This window comes from Mus pahari, chromosome 9, assembly GCF_900095145.1.
Source record: "Mus pahari chromosome 9, PAHARI_EIJ_v1.1, whole genome shotgun sequence".
Classification (NCBI taxonomy): domain Eukaryota; kingdom Metazoa; phylum Chordata; class Mammalia; order Rodentia; family Muridae; genus Mus; species Mus pahari.
In genome coordinates, this window is record NC_034598.1 from 59168479 (window position 1) to 59183320 (window position 14842).

Here is a 14842-nt window from a genome sequence, read left to right on the forward strand (position 1 = left end):
TTTTTTTTTTCAAGACAAGGTTTCTCTGTATAGCCCTGGCTGTCCTGGAACTCAGTTTGTAGACCAGGCTGGACTCAAACTCAGAAATCTGCCTGCCTCTGCCTCCCGAGTGCTGGGATTAAAGGCGTGTGCCACCACGCCCGGCTTTAGATACTGTTTTTTAAAGGTTACATTTTAAAAGCATTTTTACCAGTTTTGAAATTTTATATATTTTGTGAGGTAAATGGTTAATCTTTACAGGATAATACCTCTTTTGAGACAGGGTCTCACTATGTAGATGAGGCTAGCCTTGAACTTAGAGAGGGATCAGCCCGGCTATCCATTCCTACACAACTATACTTTCACTATTTTGATTTCATATGTGTGGATGTTTTGCCTGCATTTCTGGCTATAAACCACCCATGCTTGGTACCCACAAAAAAGCTAGAAAAGTGCCTTGGGTTCCCCAGAACTAAAGTTAGAGGTGGGTATGAGCCACTATATGGGTACTGAGAATTGAACCTGAATTCTATGGCAGAGCAGCCAGTGTTTATAACCCTTGAGCTATCTCTCCAGTTTCCCACATGATGCTCTTCTGTCTGCCCTTAGTATGCTTTTCCTGGAGGTAATATCTTAATTAAGAGTAAGGACTTCACACTGGACACAGGTTTTACTTTGTTAGTACCGTTTTGGTTCAGTGTTAAGTATCTCTGAACAAAATTGTTCTAACTAGAGATTATATCATGCAATGTCTTCATTGTGGGAACATCTAGCTTGATTAAGAAGCTTAGAACTTGCCAGGCGTGGTGGCACATGCCTTTAATCCTAGCTCTCGGGAGGCAGAGGCAAGTGGATTTATGAATTTGAGGCCAGCCTGGTCTACAGAGTGAGTTCCAGGGCAGCCAGGGCTACACAGANAAACCCTGTCTCAAAAAAACAAAAACAAAAACAAAAACAAGCAAACAAAAAGAAGCAGCAGCAGCTTAGCACTTAATATTTAAATTCTTTTCTTTTTTTTTTTTTTAAGATTTATTTATTTACTATATGTATGTACACTGTAGCTGCCTTCAGACACTCCAGAAGAGGGCGTCAGATCTTGTTACAGATGGTTGTGAGCCACCATGTGGTTGCTGGGATTTGAACTCTGGACCTTCGGAAGAGCAGTCAGGTGCTCTTACCCACTGAGCCATCTCACCAGCCCTTAAATAAATTCTTATTTAAACTAATGAAATTATATGGTTTGACTATGATTTTTGGGCTTTTAAGATGTGATGGCAAAATTTGCATAAACTTATTTTTTCTTCATTGTTTCATGGGTTCTTATTGTAAACCTTAGCAATTTCAACATGCCTTTTTTTTTCTTTTTTTCTTTTCTTTTCATTTAAAGGAACAATGTTCAAATTGTAAGCATCACTACTCTCTTACTTTAGTGCTATTATAATCCAGGAATTATTTAAGCATGAGCACTGCACTGCCATGATACTTAAGACTTCTGAATAGTTAATGGGCAAATAACATTCAGTGTGGGTGATATGGGCAGAGGGATGGCTCACAATGCAGGCAGGAAAGAGCAAGATGACAGAAGTATTTCATCGTGACGATTGGCTCAGTGGTTCAGGTCCTGGATACATGACTAGGGGCTACAAGGGATGAAGAAAGGACAGACATACTTAGATACAGACAGAATCAGGGTTTTGCTGCTGCTGCAGCCTGGAACTTCATGGATGGGTGCGGCCAGCTAGTCTAGGTACCAGTTGCTGTCGGAAAAACCTCCCAGAGGGAGTTGCCTTTTTCATTCTTTCTGCACACTGATATTTTTTCTTCATAAACACTCTGTATGGGAATCCTCTTTGCCAGTGTTCCATGGGGTTCAGTTAGGTAGGGCCTTGGAGTTCCCACAGGGCCATGGCAACAATACATTCACTCAGAATTCATTCATTAGGAGCTGCCTCTCCTCGTACCCTAATCAGAATGGCATAAGATTGTTTTATTTCTGAAATTTTACATTAATATTTTTCTACTGGTGGGTTGTTGCTGAAACCATAGAACATAAAACTAGTGATAAAGGAGAGACAACTGTATTAAATATCTTTTGAAGCTTTACAGTTAACGGACAGCATTAATCCAGTAATTTCTTTTAGAAGACGTGAACGATCAAGAGAACGGGACCATAGTAGATCACGGGAAAAGAGTCGGCGACATAAATCTCGGAGTAGGGATCGCCATGATGATTATTACAGAGAGAGAAGCAGAGAACGAGAGAGACACCGGGATCGGGATCGGGACCGTGACCGAGAGCGTGACCGAGAGCGAGAATACCGTCATCGTTAGAAGGTGGGCACTCCTTTTTATTATTTTATTTAGTATGTGTGTGGTATTAACAGCAATTATAACTCCAAGGCTGTTGTTTATACAGTAAACATACCTACATTTTAAGTGGTCCAAGTACTTGTTCTGATTTAATCTTCGGGAAGCATCTGAAAACAGGTAAGCCATCACAGGTAAAAAATTTTGACCTTTTCCCCTTTGAATATTGTATTCATGAGTTATTTGTGACTTAGATTTCAGATTGTTTATAGTCTTAAAGCAAGAAAAATATAATCAAGAGGACTCATTGTGTACTTCTAAAATTTGAAAATTGGGATTCTTATAATCACATACACTGTTTGCATGTGATTTTAAAATATTTATAAAATATTTATGTGCTTGGATTTTTAAAAATAATTTATTCTTCTTCCTAGAATTAATTCTATTTGTCCCTGAAACTTTTAAAGAAGATCTAATACTATAATAGGTTATAATACAAAAAAATGTTTTTCAGCAGTGAAAGAAGATTTTTTTTTCCCTTTTAAAAATGACTTTTTAGATGAGAATTGTTAGCATTTGATTTTATTTTTAAAGGAACACTATCTTTAATTTGCAAAGAAGGCATAAAGTGGGTTTAGGGTTCATATCTAGGAACTTAAAACTGTGCCAAGCCATACATCCCAAGTTATAAACACTTGGAAATAATTTTCTTTGATGTTTCATTCATAAGCCATAATCATTGTCTTTTTTTTCCTGTACTTTAAATTTTTCTTGTGTACATTTTTCATAAAGTAGGATGAGTCGTCTGTTTATGCTTCATTTTTACATGTAGTTTCATTTTATATTTGTGAACACTGTTTACTCATGAAGAGTGGGGACAGAGCACTGTGAATCTTTTGAATGTGGCAGGTTATCAATACTGTATACACCTTTGCTCCATATGTGAGTTAAAGTAGACTTAAAAAATCCTTTATAAGTATACTTATAAGTAAATATTTTACAGAAATTTACTGAAGATCCAGTCAGAAAATTGTTAATATTTAAATTGTAATTGGCTTTATCATATATGTAATTCTGTGACTAGCAGTGTCTTTAATCATCACATACACACATACACATAGACACAAACACGATCCCTTTTTAAAAAAGAAAAAAAATGTAATTTTTATGAAATACAAGTTTCGTAACAGTTTGAAGTGAGGAAGCCCATTTTAATACTTTGTCTTACATCTTGAATATTTATCAAAACACTTTTACTAGTTATATATTATTCTAAAATTTTAATTCTTAAAACATTTGTCTTAGTTTTGAAATTACTAAAGTTGGTACTGTTTGGATATAAACATTGGATGTTGTATCATATAAATCTAACCTAAATTTTAAATGAAGCTTTTTATTCCTAGTAAAAATCCCTTAAGGTAGCTTGGTATCAAGTTATTACTTGAAATGTCTAATTATCTGTTTTGATAAGGTATTGATTTTACAAGTGGTATTTTTTGTTTGTTTGTTTATTTATTATATAGCTACCAAAGAGATGATAGTGAAATTGGATACATTTTCAGTAATTCAATGTGTCCATCAAATGACCTCTAAGCCAGTTCATATGTAGCCTTAATTAGCAGTTCTTTTTACAGGTCTTCATAAAATTAATCCAGTAAACCAAGTATGCATTGTTAACTTTACATACTTTGAATTTATACTCCAGTCAAAGAGTAATCATCTTAATATATCATTTTGAGTTCCATGTCACTCAGACATTAACTACAGTTTCCTGTTATGCAGTTTTTTGCAATCAGTGATGTACCATTCCCTAAATCCCATGTTTTGTTTGTACATTAATCAGAATTGAGTTGTAATATTGTTATGTGCCTTCATCCAAGCAAAATTTTACAAAAGCCTTTATAGTAGGGGAAAGAAAAACCAGAATATGTTTTCCTATTGTACTTTTGCTATACCAAATGGTATTTATTGTGAAGTAGATGTGGGGGTGGGCTTAAATGCATATATTTGAGTGCAAACCTATCTGCAAATTTTATTATCATTATAAGGTCTGTTGACCTCTTTAGAAGTTTTAAAATATGAGTCCTTTTGAACTTCCTTGTAAATTTTAAATTAAAGGTAAATGTCAGTCTCTGTATAAGTCACTAATGTACTACGCTGTCAGTGATGATGGTGCTTCAGGCAGGTTCTGGAATTGCGATGTTGACAGCTGTTAATGTCTTTCCCATCCTAAGTTTCTTTGTGTTTGAACTGTTGAGTAATGTTAATTGCATTCTCATTTGAAAAATGTATTAGTTTCTTTAAAAGTTTTCCATATCTGAGTCCAAATAGGTAATAATAGTTCAATGAGAAAAATAACAGCTTTGTAAATTTCCATGTATAAATGGATTGTGCTTCATATTCTGTAATTTTTGCCTCTATTCTCAGACCACTCTGAGCAAAATAAAAGCTGTAAGGTTTGTTCTCAAAGAAATAATGTTACTGTCCAGTTGTAGGGGAGCTCCTTTGCTTGGTTGTATTGCTCTCATTGTTTAGCATAGCCCCACCCACCAGTGTGTGTTAACAACCGAGTTCTGTGTCCCGGAGATTAAGGGAAGCAAATTCTTTTTTAAGGCACTTTTATTCAGGCTTCTCCTAATTTATGAGATTCTCATGTTCTCAAATGATTACTTTTTTTCCCCTAAGTACTGTGTTTGGAATCTGGGTTATATAACCATAAGTATGTGGCCGTGTGATTACTTCTGGCATAAATGTCATGAACTTGGATTTAATTACTGAGCAGGGTTTAGAATGCTTTGTGTTTTTTATCCAGATTATTATAGCTTGTGTTAATTTGGGAAAAAAACCAAAGAAAATCATTTCTTTTATATTAACGTGTTTCATCTTGTTAGGAGTGTTATGTTGAGGCTTTTGTGAAAATTAAATTCTTCATTGCCTGGTGAATGATAGATAACTGTTAACAAGCTCTCAGAATTTCTGTTACAAGTCTTAGATGACATGTGTGACCAGCCTAGCATTCCCAGCTGTGTTTGCTTGTGGTTCTCCATTGATCTCAACTGTCCGCTTCATCTCGTTATGCTGGCTCTCATTTCTTTTCTGATTCCTCATATTTTTAGTATGTGTAAAATCTGACTATCCACTGTTTTACTTGAAGTGACAAGAGAGGGTAGAGAGCGGCCTTTTGGATGGATGTATAGTGCGTTTTGCTCACCGTGGTTTAAGAATATAGTTTTGTTTAAAATAATTGATGTTCTCTGTCTTAAAAAAAAAAATCCAGTGCCAATGTGAATCACTTGCTCTTTCACCTTCATTCCAGTGTGATATTTTTGCCATTGTTTAGTTTGTATCTTGGATTGTTTTTAATACATAATGTTTTAAAAATGAATTCAGTTAGCATTGTTTAAAGCAAACCTACTAACCAATAAGAGAAGAATGACATTCATGTTCTGTAAATTTATGCTTTTGTGTTCTGTAGTTAGCAAGTTCTAACTCTTGACAGTGGGTAAATTCTAAATTACAACCAGCTTATTTTGAAATGTCCATATTTTTTAGTGACTTTCTTTGGCACAAAACTTTTTTTCTTTCATTTTCTTTTTTTTGTGATGCAGTTTATTTCTGTGTAGTCAATTGCATAGAATACTTCATTGTATATTTTGTACAGTAATAAAATGACTTAGTTGGAAGGGGTAAGTATGATGTTCAGAGAAAAACAGCAGAGTATCAACTCAGTAGCTACAAGCTTTTTGTGAACATCAGTAGTAAATGGAATTGTTTTCATATGTACTGTGTTCTAGTCAATAAATGTAGAAACTCAGGGAGAGTTAATATGTTTAGATTCTTCTGTCCTCCCTCATCCCCATTCCTCATTAAGGAAAAATTTTCAGATGTAGAAGGGTAGATTTTATTAACTTAAAAGTACTGCATTTCTAAAATTATGTGAGGATCCTTTTTTAATTCAGCTCATTAATATGAAAACCTGTAAGAGCTGGGTGTGATAGTGCACACATGTGACCTTAATACCTAAAGAGACTGATGCAGGAGGATGCTTGTGAGCTCTAGGCCAGCCTGGTTTACATGTGGAGTTTCATACTAGCCAGATCTCTATACTAAAACCGTGTTTCAGAAGTAAGAACAAACACTCAACATAAAAACCTATGAGAATTTCTTTTCATCAAATAGATATTCAAGTGTTTTTCTTAAAAGATTAGTTTCTGTGTGTTTTAAAATACAAATAATACCAAGATTGCATATATAATTAAACACTCAATTTGAGTTGTTCATAGCTGTTTGATAGCGCATTATCTCAAAGTGTAGGCATTTAGTCTATTGAAATTTTACTGCCTGCTGTAGCTTGCAGACTTTCAGGCTAGTTTCCTTCTCTAGTTGATTTAACAACTGTTTACATAGGTGACTTTTAATAGTTGACAGGTAAAACAAGTCATTGTGTGGCTTTGCCATTATAGATTTGATCAAATGCAATTTTGAACATGTGGGCATCAAATGTATTTGTTACCTTTAAGCTTTTTGGTATCTTTGTTTATGTAGATGTCTACTTAGACATTTAAATCTATAATATGGAATTGGATTATTGGAAATGGGTTGTATTGCCTTCAAATTTTGCTTCCGTTTGAGATTGTAAAATTTGTGTTTATGTAAAGTGTTTAGAAGTAGAAATGAAAGTTTCTAAACTATTCCCAAAATTTTATGTCTGTATGGTAAAATTTGAAGATTTATCAATTAGTAAATAACTATAATGAAGCAAAAGATGAGTGCATTGGTTCTGCATAAACGTGTGCTTTACGACCTCATAAGCAGGATGGCCTGTATACAAGTAATAAATTTCCATTGGGGTCATGGTAATATATATCCTATGGTTTTTTGAAAGATTGAGGTTTTTTTTGTTTTTTTGTTTTTTTTAAATTCCCCTATACTGTGACTCTAAGTAATTTTTCTCTCAGTAACTTGTTCTTCATCCTTTACAACACAACAAAATATTAGGGTAGATAGCATTTCTTTCTCAGTAGGATTTATAAATTTTCCACAGTCTTTTTTTTTTTTTTTGGTAGATTAAAACACCTGCCTTATCTCTCTCTAATGATTTTACTGATTTTAAATCTCACTAGTGCTGGAAGTGTTAGTGTAGGTCCTGGGCTTTGTGTGGTGTGGAGGACTGCATTCAGTCTTTAGCCTCAGTCCCAGAAAACAGAGAACTACCAGAATTGTAACCTGTAAAACTAAAACATTTGAAAACTAACATTGTAGACTTCTTCTGATAAGTCCTCTGTATAAGCCTATTAGCATATCGTGAAAGAGAAGGTACAAAAGGTGATTTACTATAAATAGTTTTCATGACTCTTAAAATATGCAGTTGAGAAAGATTTTTCCTTTTGTACTTGTAAGGTTTAAGGTTTTATTAGGGAGGATGAATATGTATATACATACTGAAACTCTTTTAAGATTCTCCCAATAGAGAAATAAATACAGAATTCATAGTTGTTACAAAAATTCTTCCTAATTATAAAGCAAAGGATCTTTCAAAATTATTTTTATGACAGAATGCCAGTAAATGTTATGTGCTTTTGAAAAAATATTAAAATACCCTTCAGTATTTATTTCTATTTTAAATATTTAATATAAAAGTGATCATTTTTTAAAATTATTTTCTTTTCTTGGGCATTTACTTGAAATTTATATAAATGTGTATTCCTGAGCCTATAGTATCAATTTATTGTTGGCTCCCCTCCCTTTTTGTAAGTTTTCAATGAAATTTATCCTTGTAGATTCTCATTAGTTTGTGTTTGGTTAGTGGATATAGGTGAAATAGAATGAAAGTAACGTCTCAAATTTGTATTGTGTCTAAAGATTTGTATGTGGATGTCATAGTCAATGACTATACTGAGGTATTTTTAAATTTTGTAACATGCAACTCCATTGGTTTATAACAAATTGGCAGAAGTTCATGTATGCTGTCAAATAGTTAATTTGTAAATTTCATTGCATTTTATATTCAGTTCAGCATTTGTTAAATATATTGATAATGTGGATGAATGAAAAATATCTACATTCAAATCCAAGCATTTTCCCATTTATTTTGTAGTGTGCATATTTTAGACAATGACTTAACGGTTGTTCTCATCATCACAGAAACAGTAGCTGTGTATTTTCTTTTGTTACTGTAATTTTATTCTTTTCAAAATTATATTTTACATAAAACAGTGGTCTTCATATGAGAATCACTGAATTTCAATGGAAGTAATATGTGAAAAAAATGAAATATGAGAATTTCTTACTTTGAATTTGTAAACTTGGGAGCATTTCTCCACCATGCAAGCAGCTACTGTTTGAATTACTTTTTATTTTGTGCTAGAATCCCTAACAGTGAATAGTTGCACGACATGTGTATGTATAGCTAAGCCAACATTTTTTTTGTGTATTCTGGGGAATAGCAAAATCTACATCACAAATTTTGACACATTACAGCTGAAGGAAGAGGAACACCTTCCAAGACAAAACAGTCTTCACGGGGGAAAAGTGACGCTTGTCCAGCAGTTTGCTTCTTGTGATTGAACTGAACCTGTAAGGATTCATGGATAAACTGAACAGGAATAGATCTGAATAAAGCAAATCTGCATAAATGGTAACCAGTAGCTCTACTTTTATTTTTTATGTTGCTTAACTGTTTTATTTGAAGGAAACCTGTGTGATTTAAAAAGTTAATAGCTTTTGCAACTTTATTACTGGTTATATATATTTGGCCATTATAATGTGCAAGCAATTGGAAAAAGTCAAGTAAATGCTTGTTTTTATAGTAGTTTGTTCTTGTTAAAATGTTCATATGATAATGTCTGTAAACAGCACCAATTTGATTACACTAGATGTAGTGTTGTAATAAACTGTTTAATGGGGCTGATGTGTAAAGCTGTTCAAGTTATTTGATGTTTACACCTCAGGGAAAGTCTTGTGTTCAGCAATATCTAAAGATAATGTTACTATGACAACATTTTTACTGTCCTTTAAAAAAGCATTGCAATAGCGTGTTTGGATATGCATCAATCTAATCTTGCGTTCAGTGAATTAAACATGACTAATTAAGTGTCTATTGCCCTTGATTTTGATATTAGCATAGGTGATTACATGGGTATTTAATATTTCTATATCCTGCTTTTCTAGCTGTTTTTACCTAGTTAGCTTGTGATTTTGCTGAATGGTATGTAAACGTGTAAAAACTGAAATTTGACAGAGAAATCCAGTCAATGTGTTAGGGGGTCAAAAAATTGAAGGTTGTAACATTTTTGGTAAAAACTCATGTATTTGCTACAGTAGTGCAGCTTAATTACAACCCAGATATACTGCTAGCATTTAAGATAGATTTTGATAATTCTGGTTTCATGCAGTAATTTACTGTTTCATGCTGATGGTGCCATAGGCAGTGTAATTATGGCTATACAGCAAGATAAGTAAAGAAAGCCCTAGTATTGTACTTGATTCAGATTTCTGAAGGGTGTGATGCTTATTAACCTTGGGCTGTATTCAGTGTGAATAATGAAAAATTAAGAGTTACGCTGTCTTCATGGCTCAAGGAATTATGTGTGTATTCCTGTAACCTTGTTGATTTATGCTTGATTAGAGTTAATCAGTTGATTTTTTTCTTTCTTTCTTTCTTTTTTTTTTTAAAGATCCAGCCTTAATAAAAGGTTGTATTAAAAGCACCTGGCTAGCATGTATTATGCAAAAATAGCAGAAACAGACTGTCAATTTGATTGCCTATTTTTATAGGAAGGCAAAAATCTTACTAAAGAAGTTTAGGTAAAGCCCTTAAGCTAATTTGTGATAAATGTTTTAAAGATCTTATTACCTATTTGAGATCTTTGGATAGTATGCATTGACCTTTAAAGTTTACCTAAATTTAAGAGCAACGCTTAAGGTGTGTACCATAGGTTGAGATAATGTGCAACTTGAGAGATTTGTACTTTTCTTCTTCAGATTTATCTTCTCTGCTTTTAAAATATTCAGAAATATCCATACCACTGCCAGTTCATTTTAAAACATCTTGTGAGCAGAGTGATTTTTTTTTTTTTTTTTTTTTTTGGAAGGGATCATTAGTGTTTACCACAACTGTTGTTAGCTCTCAGAAATGATTTTTCTTAAGTGTTTAATCTTGTTGAAATGCAATTACCTTTTAATTTGGGAGTTGTATCAAAATCTATTTTCTTGTTTTGTATATAGGTCTTGTAAGTTTTTGTCATTTCTTAGCTTTTTTTAATAGTTCAATTACAATACCCTAATGTGAAGCTGTTTGGACATACATGTGTTTACAAGGGAGATTAGTTAATAGTGAGATTAAAAGGTAAGTACAATGTCCATAGATAGAATTTTCTCTGAACATTTTAAAAATGGAATCAAAAAATACATATACTTGAAATGAAACTGGAGATTTTGTACTACTTTTAATTCTTTATTACCTTTTAATTTTTTCTTTTTTTAAAAATCAGTTGGAACCCTTTCGTTGCTCTTTGTCACCCTTCTTGCTTGGCTTACTTTATTCATAAGCGACTTTGGATGCAGATAGTGTATTAGCGTTGCTTGCTGCTGCTAGTCCATTATTTTAAGTGTTGTTAGGAAGAAATAAAATAACTTTGGTTTGTCTAATTTTGCAGTGTCTCCTACCTGATAACACATGAATGAATGTATAGCAGTAAAAGTAAACATTACAAACCTTGTTTTATTTGTCAAAGCCCTTCTGTTGTCTAGGAGCCAGTTTCATTTGAAAACTGGTTTTTAATGTGTAAAAGCAATCCAAAGAGACGAAATTTTACAAAGACACCAAAAAAAAAAAAAAATAAATAAATAAATAAAATAAAAGAGAGAGAGAAAGAGAAAGAGAGACAGACAGAGAAGTCAGAGAGCAGAAAAAAGGAGCCAGGGAGAGTTTTAAACACGTGTAGTTCATATATAGCGGCAGTGACAGCAAGCTTGAGTTTATCTTGAGTCCTAGCATTGCTCAGTGCTGTGCAGTCACATTCCTTGCAGCTAGTAGTGAGATTCCACATGGTATTTCTCCTGGAGTGGCACTTTGAATTGAATATACTGCTTTGAGGGAAAGGAAATACATTTATAGAAAGGAATTCTTTCAGTGTAAATTTACATGTGTTTATGTTTTGTCAGTTTTCATCAGCAAGATGAGCAAGATTCTGAGTGACTTGCCGTAGCTATCGATCATGTTAGACCATTTCGTGTCTCCTTAACTATAATCTTAAGCAGTTAACTACAATTTGGAATTTACAAATAGCATGTAGCTTAAGGTATTATTTTAATTTGATTCTCCTATGGAGACTTGTTGCTTTAGTTTTTACTAGTTTAAAGTCAGTTCTAAAAATAAACATGGAAGTTTTCATGAATGTTGTATAATATTTTATAGTAAAGGGGGGAAATTTTTTAAAGGGTAAGACTTTTCTCTTTCCCTGCATTGAAATGTGCCAATAGCCTGAGTACATTCTGTTTCATACGAGATGCTACTGCAAGACTCTTTGACTGGAGTGCTTGTGACACTACAGTTTTGCTACCCAAGTGGTTTTGCAGTATCTGTATTTGCAAGGTGGCCCCAATATTGCGTTTTAGGATTCAGCCTCAGTTATTTTAAGAGGAAGTTTATGCTCTGATTCTTCACTGAGAATTCAGTATTGAGATTCTTGCTATTGCACAAATAAACTGATTTTTAAATTTTATTCATGAACTACATTTGCATCCCATAGCCCTCTGTAAATGTTTCCCCCAGTTGTATGTACTTACTAAATGCACGCTTTTTCATTGTACATACTAGACTTTTTTTTGTGCTAAAATTTATTAAGTAGGGTTTTTGTAGCAAAGCATTCTATTTTTATGTTCTTATAGTGTATGTGTTAACATTAATATTCAGTTTAAACACTGGTGTATTTATTTTTAGCAACTTGACTCCTAGAAGCCTTAGACTAATTTTTAAATAAACATTCAACCAAAAATTATGAATTTCTTGAGATGTGGCCTTATATGTGGTGTTTTCTGTGTTCATAATGTGAGATTTTTTTTAAAATTTAGATTTTATTTAAATCAAGATTTAGAATTAGTTTCATTATAAGTCAAAATAGAAAATGTATTAAGCGTCTAGGCTTCTGGGAGGAAGTTCTTACACTCTTCTTTCTTGGCATTAGAAAGAAGCAATATGAATTTATGAATATTCTAAATATTCAGGCCATTGTATTGTGTTCAGATTGCTTTAGGCTTGTTTTAGCCCAGTGTTTCTTTAAAGTTCCAGGTGGTTGGATTTCACTGAGTATACAGCTACTGTGGTTTTTATATGGGGTGTATGAAATCTTGGTTACATATAGGCAGATTTCCATGTTTTTAAAGAATTTCTGCTACATTAATTATGCTGTATCGGGGGCATTTAAAATATTAGGTAACATTTAATGAAGTCACACAGGTCTTGAATGGTATTCGTGGATAGTAAATACTACGAGCAGTTTTTCATATCAGAGAGGGAGTACCCTAAAACTACACCATGGGAGTAAATTACAATCATTTCATAATTGGATATACCCTTCATTTTCGTAAAAATACTTCATTTTTGAAAGTTATTTTTTGCCACACTGTTACTGCGTAACACTTCTCAGCATTTCTGTATACAAACTATTTTAAAATACAGTGATCAATTCATGTTTGTTTATTTTTTACTTCAGAAATTGTAGTACTCAGGTGGTATTTAATGGGAAATGATTCTTTGATGTGAATCATAATGTATTTTGAGGACTGCAACTAAAACACATGACTTTAGCCTTAAGAAAAGGTCTATTATTCCTTCCTTTGCATCCCATGGTATATTAGCAAAGTAGTTTACAGCCCTGCACAGCCTTAAAAAGTTGTTTTACAATTTTTTATGGAAAACCCTTAACAAGAAAAAATTGTATCATATTACAGTACTGATGAGTCATTGAATAATCACCTTTTGTAAATAAGTTGTCTGATATCAGAAGGCCAAAGAAAGTCTTGAGATTTTAGCTATTGAATGTGGTGACTTCATAAGATTTCTGTGCAAAAGGTAAGGTGAGATTCCATTCAATAGGCATTCTTTTAATGTCCATGAATACTAGACTTCCATATTAGCTTCCTTCAAAAGGCTCATTCCCATTTTATTAAAATGTTTGTACTTGCAATTTTGTTTAATGTTTACTTTGTCTTTTCTTTCTTTAGCGTTTAGGTGACTGTTCAGNAGTTTTCTATATGGCCATTGTTGGCCTAAAACTGCGCTAGTAACAAGCATGGTATTTATCTTGTATTGAAAATAAAAACAAAGTTTTGGTAATACTTTGCAGTTTGTTCTTTTTGTTTGGCTTATAATTTTGGCTTAACTATTTCATTTAACCTTGTAAAATAACTATTGGGGAAATTTAATATTAACAGAGATTAGCCTTTCATTTCTGTTTTGTGTGAGACAACAATTCTTAGAGTGGATATTTTCTCATGGCATATTTTATAAGTTTAAATTCAATCTATGTGTGTGCATGTATACATGTGTGTGCCAGCCATGGTCCAAGTGTGGAGGTGGGAGGACAACTTGAAGGGTTAGGTGGCATTATCTTTACTTGCTTAGACATCTGGCTAGAATTATAATCACCTCATCTTGAGATTATCAACCTCACTAATCCTTTAGAATTAAAAACATTTGGATCATAGCAATAGTTACCAGTTAGCCTGGGAACATTATAGGACATACTTTTAAATATCAGATTAGTTCTTCAAATATTTGATCCATCGGGGCTGGAGATAAAACTCAGTTGGTGTAGAGTACTTGCATACAATGCTGAAAGTCTGGGTTTGATACACAGCACCATATAAGACCTGCTGCAGTAGGGCACACACTCTATCACTGGGATCAGAAGTTCAGATCTATCCTCATCTGATGAGATTCAGGCCAGTTTTGGGTATATGAGAGTGCTAAAAAAGAAAAATATGTGATCTACAATAATTGAAGTTCTAAACAAATTCTTACATGCAAATACTGATTTCTTCTCAGTAACAGGCTAAATAGTTTAGATTGAAATAATGCATGTTACCTTCAGTGTAGCATTGTTAGGTTTCTTGTTTATGCATTTTTTAAAAAAAAATATTTACTTTATACATGAGTGTACTGTAGCTGCCTGCCTTCTGGTATACCAGAAGAGGGCATTGGATCCCTTTAAAGGTGGTTTTGAGCAACCACGTGGTTGCTGGGAATAGACTGGACTCTAGACCTCTGGAAGAGCGGTCAGTGCTCTTAGCTGCTGAGCCATCTCTCCAACTATCTTTATGCACTTTAAAGTTGCATTCTTTGGAATAATTTGAGGCTCTGTACCTATAGCCTTTATGTAACTGTAAAGTTAGTGGGAATATCTTACAAGAATACATCAGACTGCAAAAGGGAATCTGCCACAGCCTGGATTGCCTCAAACTTAGGGCATAGCTGAGGATGACATTGAATTCGGGATCCTCCCACTATGTTGAAGTGCTGTCATAACAGTCCTGGTGCAGGTTCCCATTCTCG

At 33.5% G+C, this 14842-nt stretch overlaps 1 protein-coding gene across 1 annotated transcript in view; it reads left to right on the top strand.

Moving 5' to 3' along the window:
* Window positions 1-13626, top strand: part of Cpsf6 (cleavage and polyadenylation specific factor 6) — a 33706-nt gene extending 20080 nt beyond the window's left edge. Inside the window, exons 8-9 of the mRNA XM_029542027.1 lie at window positions 2069-2313; window positions 8767-13626. Of these exons, the coding sequence (XP_029397887.1) occupies window positions 2069-2310 (242 nt within the window). The 3' untranslated portion in view covers window positions 2311-2313; window positions 8767-13626. The remainder of the gene's footprint in view (window positions 1-2068; window positions 2314-8766) is intronic.
* Window positions 13627-14842: the final 1216 nt, after the last annotated feature.